At 46.1% G+C, this 20,441-nt stretch overlaps 4 protein-coding genes across 5 annotated transcripts; 3 read left to right on the forward strand and 1 right to left on the reverse strand.

The window, feature by feature from the left end:
* Positions 1-3,183: 3,183 nt before the first annotated feature.
* Positions 3,184-3,713, forward strand: LOC117898805 (COX assembly mitochondrial protein 2 homolog). Its single transcript, XM_034808450.1, has 2 exons — positions 3,184-3,340; positions 3,401-3,713. Exons 1-2 carry the CDS (start codon positions 3,260-3,262, stop codon positions 3,560-3,562), a joined length of 243 nt encoding a protein of 80 aa, XP_034664341.1. The 5' UTR covers positions 3,184-3,259; the 3' UTR covers positions 3,563-3,713.
* On the forward strand, positions 3,567-4,248 carry LOC117898804 (protein Abitram). Its single transcript, XM_034808449.1, is given in 3 exon segments — positions 3,567-3,647; positions 3,650-4,136; positions 4,208-4,248. Coding segments are annotated over 3 exon segments (594 nt in total). The 3' UTR covers positions 4,234-4,248.
* A 674-nt stretch (positions 4,249-4,922) lies between these two features.
* Positions 4,923-8,070, forward strand: LOC117898801 (vacuolar protein sorting-associated protein 16 homolog). The gene is made up of 9 exons (XM_034808444.1): positions 4,923-5,059; positions 5,124-5,313; positions 5,368-5,638; positions 5,700-6,388; positions 6,447-6,574; positions 6,627-6,775; positions 6,835-7,118; positions 7,179-7,768; positions 7,833-8,070. The coding sequence occupies exons 1-9, from the start codon at positions 5,004-5,006 to the stop codon at positions 7,978-7,980; spliced, it is 2,505 nt and encodes an 834-aa protein (XP_034664335.1). The 5' UTR covers positions 4,923-5,003; the 3' UTR covers positions 7,981-8,070.
* A 3,261-nt stretch (positions 8,071-11,331) lies between these two features.
* On the reverse strand, positions 11,332-19,956 carry LOC117898802 (uncharacterized protein DDB_G0283357). Of its 2 annotated transcripts, XM_034808446.1 has the most exons (7): positions 19,803-19,956; positions 19,182-19,709; positions 14,933-15,193; positions 14,747-14,855; positions 14,536-14,673; positions 13,943-14,466; positions 11,332-11,975 (listed from the first exon to the last, which is right to left on the reverse strand). In XM_034808446.1, exons 2-7 carry the CDS (start codon positions 19,279-19,281, stop codon positions 11,509-11,511), a joined length of 1,599 nt encoding a protein of 532 aa, XP_034664337.1. In that variant the 5' UTR covers positions 19,282-19,709; positions 19,803-19,956; the 3' UTR covers positions 11,332-11,508. The 2 variants fall into 2 exon arrangements, with proteins under 2 accessions (XP_034664337.1, XP_034664336.1); XM_034808445.1 differs by lacking the exon at positions 11,332-11,975 and having other exon boundaries at positions 12,277-14,466.
* Positions 19,957-20,441: the final 485 nt, after the last annotated feature.

A 20,441-nucleotide genomic window follows, 5' to 3' on the forward strand; every position in this document is an offset into this window, starting at 1 on the left:
ACGTCATATCGCATCGCATATGCATATGGATGGATGTCGGTGGCATCGTCGGGCTCTTTTTCGCCTTGGAGTTTTGCCGCTCTGTCAATATTTTGCTTATGTTTGAAAGCCACCATCATGATGATTACCTGTTCGATGGCGAAAAGAAACCCGAACGAAACTGGAAAGAAAATCCCGCATAACCCTAAACGCTGCGGTAGGTGCTCTCAAGTGGCCAAGTCCAAGGGGGAGACACTTTTCTCTGGTCTCCGTCAAGTGTCGGGTCGGTTCGGTCGCAGCTTTGAAGTGCAGCAGCGATCTCAAAAAAGTTTTTGCTCTCTCAAGTGTCCGTATGTGACAGGGTCATTACGGGCCTTTCTATCATCATCATCAGCGCAGTCAGGAGGCTCCAAAGTCAACTGCCTGTGGGAGACCTCCAACTAATTAGCTGAATATGTTCTGCAATTAAAAAAGAGCTTCAGAAAATTTCCCTGCCAGTTGAAGTGGTAATCAGTGGGGTGACGAAGTCTTTCCACTTGATTCTTGGACTTGAAATCAATTTCAAATGGGGCAAACAAGTGGAAAAGGAACTGCTGATAAAATGGAAGGCCTCGGTTTCACTTCTCCAGAAATTCATTTTATATTTACAGATTGCAATCAAAATAGTTTTCCTTTTTTTTTTAATGTATAAAAACTTAATGTAGGGAATGGAGATAGGAGTGGGTGCATTACATTTTCCTTATAAACCCTCTCTTCCCTCAATGATGACCTCGAAATTAATTAATATAATTTTCCAATTTATTTTAAATTATTAAATCAACTTGCGAATTCAAGGGAATCATTTGGCAATGCCTGAGCAAGCATTTAGCAGGTCCGTCGATTGCCCAAAAAATGAGGCAGCTGAATAATTCAAGATGATTACATGGCTTCTGTGATTAACACCTGGCCAAAAAGTTGGCACATCTCGACGATGAAAGACGGCCCTAAATCGTCAGCTCAGCCAGTGAGAAACTGCGAGAATTTATTTTTGCTGCTTCTCTATGTGTATCCATATATCTGCATATGTGTGTGTGTGTGTGTGTGTGAGTGTATAGGCATTTTGCACTTGTATCGGATTATGAGCAACAAACATTTTCGGCCATGTTTGTTTACTTTGCTCCGCCTCGAATGTGTGTCTGTGTGTCTCTCTCTCTTGTATTTGTGCCCGCATCTAGGTGGCAGTGTGCGTGCCTGCTCATCTGTATCTGCGTACGTGTCTGTGTGTATCTGTTTCTCAGTCGCTCTTGCGCATGTCTTATGCGCAGGCCATGCGAAGAGTTTAGCACCGTTCCCCTTGCAGTTGCTCGAGTGTTAAGGCCAACTGTTGTAGCGAACCTCGCAGAGCGCCATTTTCGCGGTGGCAGAAATTAACGAAAATCAATTTCTCAGCAAATATATCTCGATTTACATACATTAATACATATTTACATACTACATACATTTCGGCTAGCTTGTTTCTATGGCACAGCCACAGCGGAATGAAGATGCGACCAAACCAAATACTTGGTTAGTGGAGTTTTGATGTGAAATTAATGTACGCAAAGTCGGATAGCTATTATTGGATTATATCTACTTATAGGAAAGCAGAAGGAGAAAATTCCGACATGTATTGGGAATTATGAAACTGAATAAAACCTTCTATAAAACTTTGATCAAAGAAACTTATGTATATTCAAAAATATGATGCAGTTGATCTTTTGTTGGGCTCTTCATAGATTTACCTTCATTATAAAAACCTATTCCTATCTTTGCCTCAATGTTCAGCCAGCTAAAAATTTAAAGCAAAGAAAGTTGCACGCACTTAAGCCCCACCAGCTCTGTGTGCTTCCTCCTGGCTGCTGAGGGTTTGGGGCGCCTGCACCCAGGATCCTAATTACATTTTACTAGATAAATTGTAAACTTTTTCTGTGCACGCTGCTGCTGCTGCCCCCAGCTCGAGTTCCAGCTCCAGCTCCAGCGCCTGCCACTGTCTGCCATTGCAGCAGCTTCTTCCAACAGTTATATTTTGTTTGAGTTCTCTGCGTCGCTGGCGTCGTCTTGCGCTGCAAAGTAAACAGACAAGAGGCAGGCGGCAGGCAGCAGGAGAATGGCTGCTGGGCCCTGGGCTGGCTGCCTCCCCGAGAGGACACCCTGTATGTACGTGCTGGTTACGTTTGTAAGCGTATTTCCGGCACAGCGGATGTCTGCCACAGTAACGGCAGCACCAAATGTTGGCTCCGGCCAAACCCGCCCGGATCGTCCTCAGCCTCGAAGGTCCTCTGCACTTCGGCTTTGCTCCTCGACTCTGCTCTACTCTGCGCTGCTCTTCTCCTGGTGAAAGTCAGTCAGTGCCGGTTACACATTCTCAAAAGTGCTTGGCACTGCCGACGAAGCACGCCTGCCATTAGTGGTAGTCATGGGTGGCATGGGGCATGCAGCATGTGTGGGTGGGTGGCTTACTTATAGGGGAGTTGGGTTCTGTATCTGCTTCAGTTCCTGGCCAGCCACTGTTGCACTTCAAGTTAGCGTGCGTCTATCTCTCTCTCTCTCTCTCTCTTTCTCTCGATGTGTGTGTGTGTGTGTGTGTGTAGTTTTGTGCAAATATTTGCATCTGGAATATTTGCGCGCTCCATCATAATTCAAACACAGATGCGCTGTTTGCAGAAGAGCAATCATTTTGACATGCAACTCGCTTCAAAACCGAATTAAGTGGCATTCAGCGTCAGTCACGAGAAGGGCCCGAGCCGAGTGTGTTCCCCGTGCTCCCCGCTTCGCCCATGAAATGTATCGAAACTATCTGGCAGCTAAAGTTGAAGCCTTTGGCAGTGATTGGCACTCACGCAGCAGCTTATAAAGGCAATTTATGGGGAAAAGAAAGTAATATACACCAGTTTAAAAAACGCAATTTAAACTGAGCGCCTGCGATGATTGCTGCGATATTATTCATCATTTGATACTTAGCAACTTCCATCTCTAAGACCAGGTAGAGCCATCTACAAGTGGGAAGAGTGAAGATTGCATGCTCCATCTAACGTTCACGGAGTGGTTCAAGTCTTCGCTACAAGGATTTGACGGCAGTTTTTAGAACTTTGACGGTAAATTTATAAACTTTGGCGCCAGTGGGCGACAAATGAGACGTAATATTTTCCATGTTTTAACTCAAGTTGTTTGCCTGTTTAAATAGAGGGGGCTCAGTAGGTTAAGCACGTTCGCTCACATAACCACCTGGGTTCTGGAATTAAAAATCTGTCAACAGTGGAAAATGCATACGGACTTGGCTTCCCATTTGCACACGCCGGCCTGCAACAAACTAATTGAGGAGCTTCAAGCTTGCCACGACAACGTGAGTTACTCAAAGTGGTCACAGTTAATCCTTATAACACGTTTTCCTGCACTCCGACAGAACGCTTTCGGCAGGTTCATTGGGATCTGCAACTCGATTGACGACAAGGTGGTAAAGTGCCTGAAGGGTGAACGCATCGCTCGCTCCGCCGCAAACCGAGCCAAGGCCCGCGAACAGCAAGCCAGATACAAGGAGAGACTGCTGCATGGAGACACCGAATAGCATAATGGCAGCCACCGCGGATCCCCTGGAAGCCTTCTACTTCGAGCACGAGGAGCAGCAGCGCATTTGCGGCCAGCCGGTGAGCCCCCCATCACAGATGGCTTCGACGCGAACTATCCCAGTGTCGTGGATCGCTTCTTCACACGCTACTACTACATCCGAGCCAACGCCGCCTACCAGGTGCTGTACCACTCCAACCGCATCTGTCTTATCTGCCTGGCGCCCTCGCATCCCGCTCTGGCCCAAGGCATTTCCACGCTCAGTTTCGATGTGGGGAACGTGGATCGCAGCCAGAACGTGGTCAAGGGCAAAGGCAAGAAGGGCGGCATGATCCTGCAGGCGGACTCTACGCTGGCGCTGCTCACCACGGAGACGGGACAGACCTACAAGATACCTAGCTGCATACGCGGCAAGCTGGTGGAGGTTAACGCTGCTCTGGTTGCGGAGCCCAAGCTGCTGGAACAGCTGCCCGAGGGTGCCGGCTACTTTGCCATTCTGCTGCCCAAAATCGAAAACTGCGACTTGATCAAGGAGAAGCTGTTGACGCAGGAGCAGTACGAGGAGTACTTGAAGACCAGGCAGGAGCAGGATACGGAGCATTTAGAGAGGCCAGCAAGGAGCAGAGAGAGGAGGAGAATATGGAGGCAAACAAAGAGGAGTTGGCCACTTGACTACGTCCCTGACTATTGACTACTCAACGTTTATAATAAAACCTCAAAATTTGTTTTTCACGAATGTTCTTAGGTTGTCCCTTTGGTTGGGGCGCCCGATCAAACCACTGGCCATCCCGGACACGTCTCATTCGTCGCCCATGCCGTTCCTAAAATGGCCGTAAAATCCTTGTAGCGTAGTCTTGAACCACTCTGTGAACCGGAGCATGGAATCTTCATTCTTCCCACTTGTAGATGGCAACACCTGGTCTTAGAGAAGAAAGAGCCGAGCCCCCTCTATTTGTACAGGCAAACAACTTGAGTTAAAACATGGAAAATATTACTGTTTGTACATTTCATGTTTATAGCTACGAAAAAATATGACCACAATACCTTTCATTGGAACTGCGTAAACAATTTTCAAGATTAATAATACTCGTGCGTATATTGAAATAGCCGCCGGTCGACAATGGGTTAAACGCTCTCTGTCCCTAAGGAGAAATCATATTCCTTGACTTTGATATTCTGGTTAATATTACCAGATAGCTAAGACTTTCTGGACTGAACATATAATTTTATACAATATATAAATCAATTTCGAACAAGATTATCTCATTTTAAGGACTCTTTTTTATTGATTTTTTTATAGAATAAGGTTTAAGCCGTCACACTGCGCTGTTGCCGACAAGTGTTCCAGCCCTGCAAACAGCTGTTGCTGTGCAAGTTTTGCAACAAATGCAATTGTTTATTTTTTCGGCTGGTTTGATTGATAAATAGACAACTAATTCGCCATGCCTATTATGTACAATACGGGCGAGTGGTTCAAGGTGCGGCCAGACTACTACAGGTATGTGCAGGCTCGTGGATTTCTTCAGGGATTCAATTGATTTATGTTTACGCCCCCGGAACAGAAAAGTGGAGCTGGCTACGACCGACTGGCCGCTGGATCTGGACCTGGAGTACATGCAGGTGGCGGCGGCCCCCTATGGCGGTCCCCTGGCGGCAATACGCGATCCCACCAAACTGGTGCCGGTCAAAGGCACAGCCCGCCCCATGGTGCGGATCTTTGACACCACCGGCAAGGAAACGGGTCACATTTTGGTAAGAGGTTGAAATAAAGATATAGAGGCTGCGTTAACATATTTGCTATTGCAGTGGAACCATGGCAAGCTCATTGCCATGGGCTGGTCGGACACGGAGGAGCTGATTTGCGTGCAAGAGAATGCCAAAGTCTTTGTCTTCGACATGTTTGGCAAGGAGAAGGAGTCGTACAGTATTGGAGACGAGGCGAGCGTCACAAAGATTGTGGAGGCCAAAGTGTTTCAGTCAGCCGCTGGCACTGGAGTGGCTGTCATGACCACATCCGGTCGGATCTTTCTTAAACTAAACAGCAGCAAAACGGAGCGAAAGCTACCAGATATTCCCAGTAAGAAGATTACAAAATAAACACTAAGGAAACCCATTCTAGTAATTTCCTTCACTTACAGACTCCAGCATAAATTGCTCATGCTGGGAGATCGTAACCGAAGGACGCAACAGCTACTGTCTCCTGGGACGAGAGCGGGAGGTCATCAAACTGTTCCCTGGCGAGACTGTCGGCACCATCACCGCCAATCTGTTCGAGAAGCCGCACGATCGAATCATCAAGATCTCCGTTTCGTACAACCACCAGCATCTGGCGCTCTACACGAACACGGGCCTCCTCTGGCTGGGCAGCGTTGACATGCGGCAAAAGTACTGCGAGTTCGACACGGGCCGCAAGGACATGCCCCTGCAGATGGAGTGGATCATGAACAGCGACAACAGTGAGGCGGACGCCGTGGTCATCTCTTACCCCTCCTATCTGCTGATCGTGAATCGCAACGCGGATCGCAGCGACTTCCCCTACGATCCGATCATGTTTCTGGTGGCCGAAATGGACGGAGTCCGCATCATCACTCAGAGCTCTCACGAGATGATACAGCGGCTGCCGAAATGCGTGGAGAATATATTTGCGGTGAACAGCCAGGAGCCGGCCAGCTATCTGTTCGAGGCCCAGAAGAAGTTCGAGGAGAAGTCCTACAAGTCGGATGAATATCTGAGCATGTGCCGCGACAAAATCGAGCTGGCTGTCACCGAATGCATTGAGGCTGCCTCCTTTGAGTTCTGCACCGAAACGCAGAAGAGTCTGCTAAGGGTGAGCGCTCCGTTAAGATCTTCAAAGACATTTCCCATAACTCTAAGCGTTTTCCCAGACTGCAAACTTTGGCAAGGCCTTCGTACTTGGCCACAATCCCGACGAGTATATGCGCATCATGCGGATACTGCGAGTTCTCAACACACTGCGACACGAGAGGATTGCCATGCCGCTTACATTCAAACAGTAGGTTGTCCTCGAATGAATGTAGAACTGAATGACTGATGAATCCTTGCAGGTTTTCGCATCTGAATCCGGAGGTCATCCTGAGTCGCTTGGTATTTCGCAAGCATTATGCCGTCGCCATCCAAGTGGCCAAGCATCTGAATCTGCCCGAATCCTGGATACTCGAGCACTGGGCCTACCACAAAGTGATGAATGATCCCAGTGGGTAACACTCTAACTACAACGAAGAGTCCTCCTCTCTAAGGTCAATTTTTTTGCAGATGACAGCGAGGTGGCCCGCAAGATTACGGAGAAATTTAAGAATCCCACCGTCGAAGGTATTTCTTTCTGCAATATTGCCGAGAAGGCGCATCAAGCAGGACGCGATGATCTGGCCATTAAGCTTCTGGAACTGGAGCCGCGAGCCTCGCTGCATGTGCCGCTGCTGCTGAAGATGCGCAAGTTCGATAAAGCCGTGGCCAGTGCTACACAATCGGGGGACACAGAGCTGGTAATCAAAGTTCTTCTGGAAATGAAGATGCACATGATGCTGTCCAATCTGCATGTAAGTAAATCCAACCAGTCTAAGAAAAACTTCTATAATTTGAGAATGTTCCCCCAACAGATGACAATTCGCGATTATCCGCTGGCGTTGAATATGTACAAGAAAATCATGCGAGAGACGAACCGTGCAGGGCTCTATGGCATATATAACACAGAGGACGACCAGAAAGCCATTGCCGAGTATCACTTTAAGAATGCCATCGAGAGTAAGGACCTGGAGTCGAATCTGTCGGTGATTGGCAACGCCTACACCCAAGCGCGATGCACTGTCGAGGCAGAGCTCTGTGCTGAAACGAGCCGACTTTTCAAGCTGCAGAAGACGCTGAGCACCAAGTACAATGCCAGTCTAAATGGCCTGTCCGTGCACGACACCATCGAGCAATTGCTGAAGATGGGCGAACTGAAGGAAGCGGAGAAGATAAGGAGCGACTTCAAGGTGCCCGATCGCCGCTTCTGGTGGCAGCGTATACTCAACCTCGCCGAGCAGCAGAAGTGGGACGAACTGGAGAAGTTCTCCAAGAACAAAAAAAGCCCCATTGGCTATGAGCCTTTTGTAGAGGTCTGCCTAAAGTATGACAATGCCAGAGAAGCGCGCAAATACATCCCGCGCTGTCGAGACAATCGAAAGGTTCTTTGGTTTATAAGAGCAAAGTGAGTTGCAGCCATTACCATGCCATTGAAAAGTCTGAATTTATACGCATTAAATCTCCTATAGCTACTTCGAGGAGGCCATCGACTGCGCCTTCGAGCAGCGTGATCTGCACAGCCTCTACGATCTGCAGAAGAAGGAGAGCATTATCAATGATCGCAATTTGCTGGCCAAGACCTGCAACTGCATTGCCATGCTGGAGACACGAAAGTAGCGGAGCGGCAACATTCCTAGTTATAGAATAAATTAAACTATTTGCTTTTAATAAACAATAACCATTTTGTGTGTACTCATGCCAAGAGAATCGTGTGTTTACTGGCAACCTAACGAATGAGTTAAGTCCAAGGTATCACTTTGTGTGTCAGTGACTCAGGTGCAGATATAGTGGAAGATATATCTTTAGGGGTTACAAACTACCCCTTTTTTGCGTATCAATTTGTTGCAGTGTTTCCTCCCACTTCCTTCAATTTCAGAGCAATTCCAAAAATGCTTCATTTAAGATTCGTTATCAAGGACATTTTTATTATACATATGTATATGTAGTTGTATGTATATGTATGTAATAGATCACATAAAGCAAAAAGAGAATATTTTTCTACATTTGTTGTTGATTTTTTTGTTTTTTTTTGTATGGTTGATGATGTTGATAATGATAATGCGCCTTCAGAGAATTTATGCACGAAATTTGCGAATTTCTCTACTGGACGCACGGGATTGATTAGTTGATTGTATGCTGGATGTCGATGGATGTTTATCTTTAGGCTTCAGTTAATTCTCTACATATAATTACGATTTTAGGTAAATTACAATTACAATACATTATATAGTACATAGTAGTATATAGGTAGAGTATGAATACATTATCTATTCATTTAACTTGCGTTTCGTTATTTGTATTATTATACCCGGTACTCGAAGAGTAAATAGGGTATATTGTATTTGTGCACATAACGGTTGTATGTAACGCACAGAAGGAAACGTTTCCGACCCCATAAAGTATATATATTCTTGATCAGCATCAATAGCCGAGTCTCTGTCTGTCTGTCTGTCTGTCCGTCTGTCCGTCTGTCCGTCTGTCCGTCTGTCCGTCTGTCCGTCCTGATGAGCGCCTAGTACTCAGAGACTATAAGAGCTAGAGCCACAAAATTTTGCATCCAGACTTCTGTATGCTCACACTGTTACAAGTGTATTTCAAAATGAGCCACGCCCCTTCCGCCTCCGCAAAGGGCGAAAACCTCCCAAATCTACAATTTTGAAGATAGCAGAAAACTAAAAACGCCATTCCGTAGGGAATGACCATATCTATCAGATCACCAAATTGGGATACGATTGGATCATTATTATAGCCACAATGAAGAAATTAATTTGCAGTAGCCAAACCCACCCCGTCCCGCAGCATTCACAATCTGCTTCGCGCTGTTTATGGCCTGGCCCCTGACACGTCACTGCCTCTGCCTCTGCCGCTGCCTCTGCCGCTTCCTCTGCCGCTGACTCTGCCGCGACTCTGCAGTGTGTGTCTATAGGGGAGGGTGGCGAGTTAAAGGAGCGTGTTGACGTGAGTAGTGTTGTTGATGTAGATGACAGATGAAGAAAAAATGTAAAATTGGACAAATAACCGCTAAAGTGCAGATGTAGTACTGAGTGCCGGGTATAAAAGTTGTGACGCGTAAGAAGCGTCTCACACGTCCCTTCTCGTTATTATTTATTTTTGAAGAGTTATTTCTGATTTATCATAGGTTGGTTTTTTTTTGCGTTTGCGTGTGATTTTGTTTTGTTTTTGTTTTTGTTTTTCGTTAATTTTACATACATATATTAAATATATTTACGAACATAACAGCAGTCTTATATAAGATGACATACACTTAAACATATGCATAGAAGTATATGTGTATATATAGTAGATATATATATATAAAGAAATATACATATTCCATTTATTGTATTCATTAGAGGGTTTTGAGTTGATTTTCTCCGTTTCGCCGAAAGTTAAGGATCGTGCCCTGGCAGGGAACGGGCACCCACTGCCGGGATACTCCCCGCTTCGGTGTGCCGAAGACACCATTCCTTTGCCTTTTCCATTTCCATTTCCGTTTCTATATAAAAGTTGTTTGGCTAAACTAGGGCGACTCCGTTGGGAGTCGCTTAAGCGTGAGTTCTTATAGATATTGTATATGTAGATGTAGATGTATTTAATCGTATCGGTATCATTATCTGTGGCTACCCATGTGTGTGTGTGTGTGTGTTATCTTTTAGTATCTATTAGGGACGCAGAACTATTTAGTTTGTTGTTTTTTTAAGACGCTGCGCGTCTGCGAAATGCGCTCTGAAAAATTTGTTTTGGCGGCTGACTAAATTGAGGTTATCTCTATGTACGATTGATGATGTATATAATCTATATACCTATGCGTATATGTATATATAATATATAATGTATGTTAAAAATTTCATTTATTTTTTTGTTTTGCTTTGTTCTGTTTGAGTGCTTAAGGAACCCGATGCTCAGGCTAGGAAGTTCGATTGAATTTTGAGGCTTGCATGCAATACTTCTTTTTCTTCTTCGCTTGACAATGAATTAATTCACAATAAATCGACATTACAATATAAATATATTCACACACAAAAACACACTTTCCCACACACATATAATATGCATGTAGATCTATTGTAGGGACGTTCAAAATCTATAACTATACAAGAATTACAATTACAATACATGCACGGAAACGCACTCACAAAAAGCTAACACTGTAATTATAAATTAGGTATAGATACATTTACAATCTTTACACACATGCTCGTAGATATATATTTATAATCGTATAAGAATCCGTAGCGTTATCTATAATTATAATACTATAACTACTGCAGAGTTATTGAGGCTCCTAAGCGAAAACGGTTGCCATCACCAGACGACACAGGGGGCTTGTGGGCTTGTGGGCTCGTTTCCCTAAATTTGTAACTAACTAATTTCTGTTTGAAATATTCGACATTCTTCATCTTGAATCGTTCCATTGGCTCACACACAGAGTGGATATCTTGGCAAGTTCAAGGCTTCGCGATGTAGAATTTTCCTAATAAGCGACGGTTTTCGTTAGCCAATTGGTGATTTTTGAATCGTAAAACTAAATGGGTCACCTTCACTCACTTAACCTCATACATACAGATACATATAGTATATTCCTCCATGTGGTTCAGGGGTTTTTTTCTCCAAGCATTGTTTTTTGTTTCTCGTGATTTTGGGTTCTTGATGCATGCATGAAATCAAAGAATTAATTTAACTACAATAATGACTAGTTGAAGAAGGATCTTCAAATGTATTTTCTAAATTTTGTGTGTACAATTCTCGTTTTTTTTCCTTTCTTTTGTTTTGTTTTGTTTTTTTTTAAAGAATTTTTAGAATTTTCTAATGCAGTTTTTGGAGAAGCATTACTTAGGTGGCCAATTTTGTTTTGAGATTAGTGTAATTTGTGTGTGGTGTGTGTTATCTGCGAAATGCATGGAATTTTCTTTCGTTTTATATGTAGATACTCGTATTTAATTGGCTCTTTTCTCTTTTGTTTTCTTCTTCCAACTTAAAAGCTGCGGCGAGCTCATCATAATTTTTTTTTTTCTTACTCTTACTCTACCTCTACCTCTGCATCCTCTCTCATTGACGAATCCTCTTGTTCCGCCATTCGTTAGTCAGTTTTTAGTTACTACATCATCACAGCCAACTCTACGCGGTGCTCCGCTCTCCAGCATCTCAATTGATCGTTTTTTTGAAGAGATTTTGATGGATATGCTCGTTCTGTAGCGCACACATTTGGCCCACAGCAACGGCCCGCAGGCCACCGCCTGCTCCCACAGGTGACACCACATCTGGAGCCTTGGGAGACGACGATGACGATGCAACGCTGTCGGCAGTGGCCGCTCGCAGGGTGGAGAAGAACTTCTCTTTGATGTCCATTGACGAATACTTGTGCTCAATAAAGGTGGGTGAGATTTGCATGAGCGTCATCCCACTCCCGCTGTTGCTACTGCTTCGGCTGGAGGTGGCGCTGCTGGGTACTGCCGATGGCCTGAGGGTAGCCGCTGCTGTGGGCCTCTTGGCGGCGGTGGTGGCGACAGTGGCAGCAGCCACAACGGCACTAACCTTGGGGCCTTCGCTGGTCGTGTGGAGGTTGCTGTTGGTGCTTTTGTGGTTGTATGAAGAGCAGGAGTAAGAGGTTTCTGCAATAGGTAGAGAGAAAAGGAAAAGAAGTAACGAAAAACATAAAATCAAAAGAACACAAAACGAAAAAGGGAACCACCAAACACCTTTGACAGAGAGAGAGGGGGGTTGAAAATGATAATTAAGTTAACAAAAATATTGCACTAAAAATAAGAGAATTCTTTCATAGATCATTCCAATGGGGGGCTTAAAATTGTATATTGAATAATTAAAAATCAATTTGCTAATGCTTAAAACATAAATAATACTTGATTGTTGTCGAACACGAGTAGGAATAGGCGTAAGATAATGAAGTTATTGCGTTTATAATACGAGAGTATTGCATCTGCACCTGCTCTTTTGCATTTTATTACAAATTTCGTCAATGCTTCGTCTGGGAGGAGGGAGAGTGCCTCTAGGCTCTATGTTCTAAATTAAACGATAAGTTACAGTTAAATTAAGAGGAGATCAGCAGTTTAATACAAGCTTGAAAGTCATTTGTTACAGATAATATAATCATAATAAATCATTAATAAATCTCTCTCTTTTGAAACTATAAAGAATTTAAGGATATTGCTCAAGCAATGAGATTTGTTATGTGGCTTCGTCGACTCTCCATTTCTGCTCCTCCGTAGATTCGGATTCTTGTGAGAGTAAAAACTAAGGTTTACATTTAAAATTAAAACACAATTTATGTTCCTGGTGGTCTCTAAGCTTGTAAGCAGTCTACGAAATGTGTTTCCAATGGTGTTTTGGTGAGTGTCTTGTGGCCCACTCAGATCTTGGCTTAATATCATAGGTGTCACAGGTTAACTAAGGGGATAAACTACGGCTCAAACGAGCTTGCAACGAGCTTGAGAATGTTTTCAGGGGGTCTGTGGTCTCCATTCCCCATAGTTTTTCGTTTACGATGCATGTCAATGCGGCGGTGGCGGTTGCTGCTGGGTCGGCTGTGGCACCTCGGGCGGCTCCAGCGTCAGTTGGCGATGCATCAGTAGCTGCTTTAGTATAGGCTACGTCTCGTCGTTGGTGGCGCCAGCGCCGACAACTTCAATGGCCGCCACAGTGACAGTGGAGCAAGCATTGGCTGCCGCTGCTGCTGAGATCACATTCGCCTCTTCTGCTGCCTTGTTGCTGGCTTCTGCGATCGTGGCTATAACCGCAGCCACGCTCTCCGAGATCGCATCATTCAACGGCGGCTCATCCGTCTCCATGGGCTCAATGCCGGAGATGGGCTCCATTTTTCCTTTCTTTATTAGTGGCTGCTGCTGTTGTTGCTGCTGTTGTTGTTGTGGCGTGGGAGAGCTGCTCTTGCTGCTGTTGCCGCTGACGCTGCTCGTTGGACTGATTGGCAGCACATGATGTTGTTGCTGTTGCATCTGCTGCTGTAGTTGCATATGCTGCTGTTGCGCCTGGACTGGCTGTAGGATCTGGCTAGGAGTGGCCGGCTCCTGCAGAAGCAAGATGCTGGTCTTCTGGTGCTTCTGCATGTTCGACGTGAGCGAGGCTACCAGCTGCTGCTGCTGTTGATGTTGCTGCTGGTGGTGTTGCTGTTGCTGTTGGTTGCCGACGCTGTTATTGGTCGTAGTGGTAGTGGTGAAGGTCAGCGTCTGGGTGTTTTTGGTGGGCGAGGTGGCTGGCGTGAGTATGCCAAGGTTCACCAAGTTTGGCAGCGGCATCTTGTTGCCGTTGTTGTTGCTGCTGTTTATCACCGTCGGGCCATTGCTGTTGGTCTTGACCACTTGGTCAACGATTTTGTGCTGCTGGACAATGTCCACCACATTGGGCGCCACCGAGCCACCGTTGGCCACGTTGGTGGCCAGCTTGAGTATCTTGCTGGCCGTTGCATTGGCAGCCATTAGGTTGCTAACAGTCTTGGGATTTGAGTTGTTCCCGTTGCTGTTGTTGTTGTTGCTGCTGTGGCTATTGGCTTTTATGGATACTAAACCGAGTGTGCTGCGCATTAAATTGTTGTTGTTGCTGTTACCTGTTGCTGAGCCGCCATTCTGGTGGTGGTTCTGATGATGCTGCTGCTGCTGCTGTGGATGCGGCTGCTGCTGCTGCTGTTGCTGCTGAGATGGAACATTGGTCAGGGTGACCACGTTCCCAGTGCTAAGCTGCTGCAGCATATTGCCGCCGCCACCCCCAACGAGGGCAGTGTTCTGGCTGCTACCGCTGCTGTTGCCATTGTTGTTGATGTTGTTGTTGGACAGACTGCTGCCCCCATGACAGCTGCTGGCGCTGCTCGACATGTTGCTAATGCTCGACGGGCTCAGCGAGCCAAGCGACTGTGATGGGGAGTTGCTGCGCTGGATGGCGGGCGGAGTGGGATTGGAACTGCTGTTGGTGCTGCCACCACTCACGGAAGATGCGGCAGCCGCAGCATTGGCCACCTGCTGGGTGGTCAGCACGCTCTCCGGCTGCGCGTTGTGGGTGTGGAGGGCATGATTCTTCAGGCCCTGCGCCGTTTTGTAGCTTTTCCCGCAGTGGCATTTGTAGCCCTTTCGCACTCTGTGGTGGAGTAAAATTATGAGTTTCTAGAGCCCAAGTGGTGTCCCATTTGGGTGGGCTGCCACCTACCTTCCATCCTTTTTGTGGCCATTCTTCGAATGGTACTTGATGCCGTTGACGTTTTTGTAACGCTTTTTGCATCCGGGCACAGGGCAGGCGAAGGGTTTCTCATTGCCAGGCGTGCCATTGCTTCCGCCGCCGGAATGCCTTTTTGGGGGTGGGGGAAAAGTTCACAATCAAAACTTTGACCTATTGAGAGGTATTAAGAGTTAGAACGAACCTGCTGCCATAGCGCATGATAAACTCGGAGCTAAACTCCTCGGTGGTCCAGGAATCATTGCTGTCCTCGGACTCCGTGACAACCATTTCATCCTCGTCCATTTCGCTGCCTAAAAGGAGCACAAGAGCAGGGACAAATATTATCAGTTAACAGAGTTCCATTTCCCGTCATGTGGTCATCACTCACCTGTGGGCGTGGTGCTGCGATTGGACGACGACATGCTGTAGCTGTGGTGCTTGATAGCCAGCTTCCGCTTGAGCTCCACATTGCCACTGGCGTGGCTGCCGGCATTGCTGCCGCTATTGGTGGCAGGTGGGGCGGTGTTGTTGGCCAGGAAGGTGGTTGCCTCCTTGCGATTGTCCTCCGTAACGAAACGCAGAACGTAGCTCAGTGGCAAGCATGCAGGCTGGGCCTGCTCCTTCTGTTCGACCACCTTAGGATCATAGTCTGAAGTGGGAAGAGAGGCAAACAAAACAGAGAGGGGATCAGTTAATTGGAAATGACATTTCGAATCGGAATCTGAATCGGAGGAATGCGGGCCAACACAACAGAGAGAAACCTGCATCCAAATTTATTTTGTCTCGCCCATATTTATTAAATTGTTGTACTCGTGTTTGCAGTGAAACAAGTTCAAGCACTCTGTGCACGGTACGGCGACACACAGACCCACAGCAGCAGCAATTTATTGTTAAAATGTTGAAATAAGCAAATAAACGAGAGTGCACGTACAGAAACCCCAATTTAATGCCGCTGCTGACGCATTTTGTGAGGGTTCTGTTCTGCCAACTGCAGGAGCGAGTGTCTGACGGTGTGTGTGTGGGGGAATAGGGGTACAGACGAGCACATGTCCGGCTGCTAGTCGCGGGACATTATCTTATCGTTTTAACAAGCATAAGCCCAACAGTTTGCTTAATCAGAGAGTGCATAATAGCAGTAGCTCGCAGGTGCCCCTCCATCTGTCCCACTCTCACGCATACGCTAAATGCTGTCTGCGCTTGTGTTTGGTTGTGTGCGTAACCTAACCTCCATAAGCGGACCACTGCACGCACGCTTTATTTCTCAATTAAGTTAAACTTTTTGCGTAAACTATGTCACAGCGTACGATCAGTCATCATGTGACCTGGGACACCCTGTGCTATAACAATCCTTAACAATCTTATCATTCCCGTTTCCGTTTTAGGGAATTTCAGCACCCTCGATAACGTTGCACTTTTGATTGATTCGCTGGAAGTCCAAATACTTTTTTAGTCCCCTTCAAGCTTCAAAGTGCACTCACGCTTTACTTCTCAATTAAATCACTTTTGTGCGTAAAGTGTGTCAGCACGACCATTCATCATGTCACTCATAGCCAGCCAGCCTCAAAATGCTGTAACAGAGCGTTTACAGTGGTGGCGGCCTAACCGCTGCTTATCCTGAACGATCGTTAGATTGCAGCTGTGTCTGCCACCCACATTCCAGGCGAAAGCCATTCGATAATGTTGCGCTTTAATTGATTCGCTTGCAATGACGTGCAAATACAAAACATATGCCCCGCAAATTTGTTATTATTTGAAACATATGCTAAACTTAGCAGACAGCAGCAGTGGCTGCTCCACCCCCACGCTCTTCCCGCCAGCTAACGCTACTCTTCTTATCTGGGCAAGTGGTGATTAAAAACATTTGCGGCAATGATTGTATTTCTACGTGCCTTGCAATCGATTGATGACACATACACATACAAAAAGCACACATTGATATTGAGTTTATTACGCACATAATTCCACGTACCGCCCATAGTTACTCAAAGATACATGTTAATATTTCATTGTGGCATATAAAAACAATTTAGTCTGACCAAATTGCACTGTCCGGCCACCTCTGCCCTGCCCCTCTTGCTCACTTGCTGTTGAGGTTTCTGCTCCAAAGTGCCATTCGCACACGGCGTCATTTGCTACGGTCAAATCAGTTCAACATTTATTTTGCATTCATTATTGTTATTATTTTGTTGCTTTTGCTAGTTGATAACCTCAATCATTCCCTCTCAGTCTCACTGCGGTATGTCTATCCCGCCTTCTCTCGCACACATGTCTGCCGCTGTAGGTGACACTCACTTGCTCTTCGACATTTTTACAGACAGCTTTTAAACAAATAATATGATCTATCTACACACACAAATGTGCCTATGTACAATATACACATGTGTGTATGTATACCGCCTATATACCGAGTGTATCGTTCGTATTTGTATTTTAAAAACAAAATAAACGCAGATGCCGCCGTTCCTGTTATTCGCCACTCTCGTCCGCGCTCCCTCCCCGCCCCGTGAGTCATGCACTTGTTGCAGAATTTCGAGCAGATAATAATTACAAATACACACACAAACAAGTGCGCATACATATTGTTTTTGGAGGGACCACACCAGCAAAACAACAAAACTTTCCAATAGATTTGAAAGCATTCCTCGAAATTTGATAAAAACAAAGACGCAAAAGTCGTTGACATGACGAAGATTTCGGCAATTTATGCTGATTTTGCAAATTTGCAGACAGATGACACCGTGTGCGAGCGATCATTTTATTATCTGAGTGACCCGGCGCCATGTCAAATTTTGCACACAAGCAAAACAAAGCGCAGCCTGGTGGTTATCGACATTATCACATATGTATGTACATACATCCACACACATACTTATTTACAGTTATTTGGGAAACAACAGGTGCCTGGCAACTGTGAAAAGGACAAACGTGAAGGTCTCCCGGATGGGTGGCTTGTTGCCAAGGCAACGCCAACGCCCAACGCTCCACGAAGCGTGAGGGGCTTGATAAGACATTGACGGCAAACCGAAACCCCACTCTGCCCACGCATCAAATGTCCTTCGAGATAATGAAATGATAGGCATTTATAATCCCGGCGAATGTTCGTTCACGTAATGGAACCAAGTCACACCGACATGGATAATGGATTGGGGGATGCGACTGACAGGGCTGGGCAGGGCAGAGCAGGGGTAGAGTAGACGCCATGTGGGCGTATGCTCGAGCTTTATGTAATGCCCCGGGCCGGGGAGAGAGAGAAAGCCTGCCCGGGCAACGCCGACGCCGCCATTGCTGTTGTATGTTGACCGTTATCACACTCACTCGCAGGCAACAACAAAACAGCTGCCAACGTAACTGTAACCGAGTCAGCTGAGCCCCGGGTAGCCACCCCTGCATGAAAGCGTATACATACATATGTACACAATATATAGATGAAATACAAACAAACGAGGCCCCGCACCACCGTTTACCCACCCCCTGAGCATGATGCTACATAACGCACAGCACAGCACAACCCCCAAGCCCCGTGGCGACCCACAATTCAAGCCAAGTGGCAACACTGGGCTTAATTTTATTGATTTTCTCTCTACCCACCCCACCCCCCTTGATAACCGCTTCAGAACTCAGGTACCTGAGCGAGCACCCACGCTAAAATTAGAAATTGTTTATATCTAGGCCCTCCAGCGGTGGGAAGGGGGCGAGTGGGCTCCGACAGCCGGTACAAGTCCACACATACAGAATGATTAATTAGGGCTCACAGGAGAATGGAGGGCGGACGTAACCCAGTCACGTGTGTATTCCGAGGCCCAGCTTCAGCTCAGCTTCGGACAGGAATTGATTACGCACAATTGTGCGTGGGCGGCCGACCAGGGAGTCTGTGAAAGTAGACCGCATCTCCGATTACTCGCCAAATGCATAGCTGCTCGGAATACACCTGCCGCTACAGCGAATGAGACGCGCGCTCGAAACCCAAGCCAAGCCATGCGGACAGGTCACAGAAAAGGGCGCCTAACATGCCGGTTCCATAGTACAAGATGCTGTGCTGGCCTCACGCACACCAAGCCACGTACACACTCACACACGATCGCACTCATGTTGTTGGTTTGTTGTTGCCTCAATGGATCACCGGCTTTTTGCTTGCTTTTGTTTTGCTTATGGTGCTCGCTCGCTCGCACCAACATAGTAACATGGTTGTATCCGATCATGGCCAGACCAGAGGAGCAAGCGCACAGCAATCGAATGCATGCTGTACGCGTCGCGCTTGGGCGTGTGAGTGGAGTGTACTTGCCGGGGTGTGCGTGAGCCACACACAGGTAAGCAATTGTCTGCCTATTGTAAATGCTGCGTGCATATTTAGAAAGCATCGATTTTCCCCCGAATAGAATCTGAACTGTCATTAATAACTGGCTTTAGGCCCAACCAATCGTCCAATAAAAACAACATTCACCACACACGGGCGTACACCCGCACCCTATTCACTCACTCACAAGAACACACACACACACTCTCAACCGCACCGAGCATCATATAAACGTAGGTACATATATACCGTGTGGTATATAAATAAAATAAACAAAACACACCGCCCGACTCGGTGCATCACGCGACTACTAAATGATTACTCCCGTGTCACAAGCGCTCACCTATATGGGTGTCCTCGATGTGTGATATTAGATCGCCTAAGCTTGGAAATGTGATGCCGCAGCCACTGTATTTACAGACGTTGATCAGGAACACGGCCATATCACTCACTCGAGTCGTACGACGATGACTGCGATGTAGTTATGTAAAATTGTTCGAATGAATACTGTTGTTGGTGGCGATGGTCGTGACTATCGAATATCTATCGATAGTCAGCAGCGAAACATTCTAGCCTGTTTATATAGCCTGTGCCTGTTCCAGTGCCTTAAGCCTCGCCTCGTACTCGCAATCCCGCTGTATCTAATGATATCCAACGATATTGGGTATCCTGCCAGGTGCAGCTAAATTCACAGTGAGTTGCCGAACCGCGTGGCTGTGCTGTGGCGCCCGGTCGATGCAGCCGATGATGCCCTTGTTGTTGTTGTTTCTGCTACTGCCGTCTCTAGCTGGCCTGGCTGCGTGGTGTGGTGTGTTTCGGTCTCACACACACACACACTCAGGCATAAATGCTGCTGTTATGCAATTGAGGGCTGCAATGACACACAAACGGGGAGCGGGGCGGAGGGGTTCGCGGTTAGATGTGGCCAAACAGGAAAAGGCAAATTCACAATTTGTCTACTTACAGCATTCTGTATCGATTGAGAAGCCTTGTAGTTGCACGAAATTAAAACATATTCGAAGCGACGTGACGTAGACACACCAACGACACGACGACGCGTTATGCTGCGGCTGTAGTTGTGTGCGTGGACGTGGTGAATAGCCCTGAAACGGAACGGAGACCAGGGCTAGAGCGAAGCATTCGATTACATGAGCAAAGTCCACTTTTAGTGGGTGGAACTGCTTAAATTATGCTATTTACTGTGTTTATGGTTTATTAAATCATTATTAAATTGTAAAAGCTACTATCGATTGCATATTTTCCAAGTCTTTCGAATTGAACCGCCCGACTATCGGAACTATCGCAACTTGACAAATGTTTGCCTGTTTCAATTACTTTAGGCAGCGAATGCTGAGCCAATTAATGATTCTATTCAGTTCCGAAGTGATAGCATCAATGGCAGCAGTTTATTTGTGTTAGTAACTAAAAACAATTAAAAATTGTAGTTTAAAATGTCTCATAAGTATATATGTTTGGTATATCAAAGTACCTTTCAAAATACCGCCAAAATCAGTAACTTTAATCGATTTGTGAGCAGCACTGTTTCCCAACATGGACATGGAAAGACCAACATTCTGCTATCCCTACGAACGTGGCTATTTTT

The sequence above is a fragment of the Drosophila subobscura genome, chromosome O (genome assembly GCF_008121235.1).
Source record: "Drosophila subobscura isolate 14011-0131.10 chromosome O, UCBerk_Dsub_1.0, whole genome shotgun sequence".
In the NCBI taxonomy this organism is placed as follows: domain Eukaryota; kingdom Metazoa; phylum Arthropoda; class Insecta; order Diptera; family Drosophilidae; genus Drosophila; species Drosophila subobscura.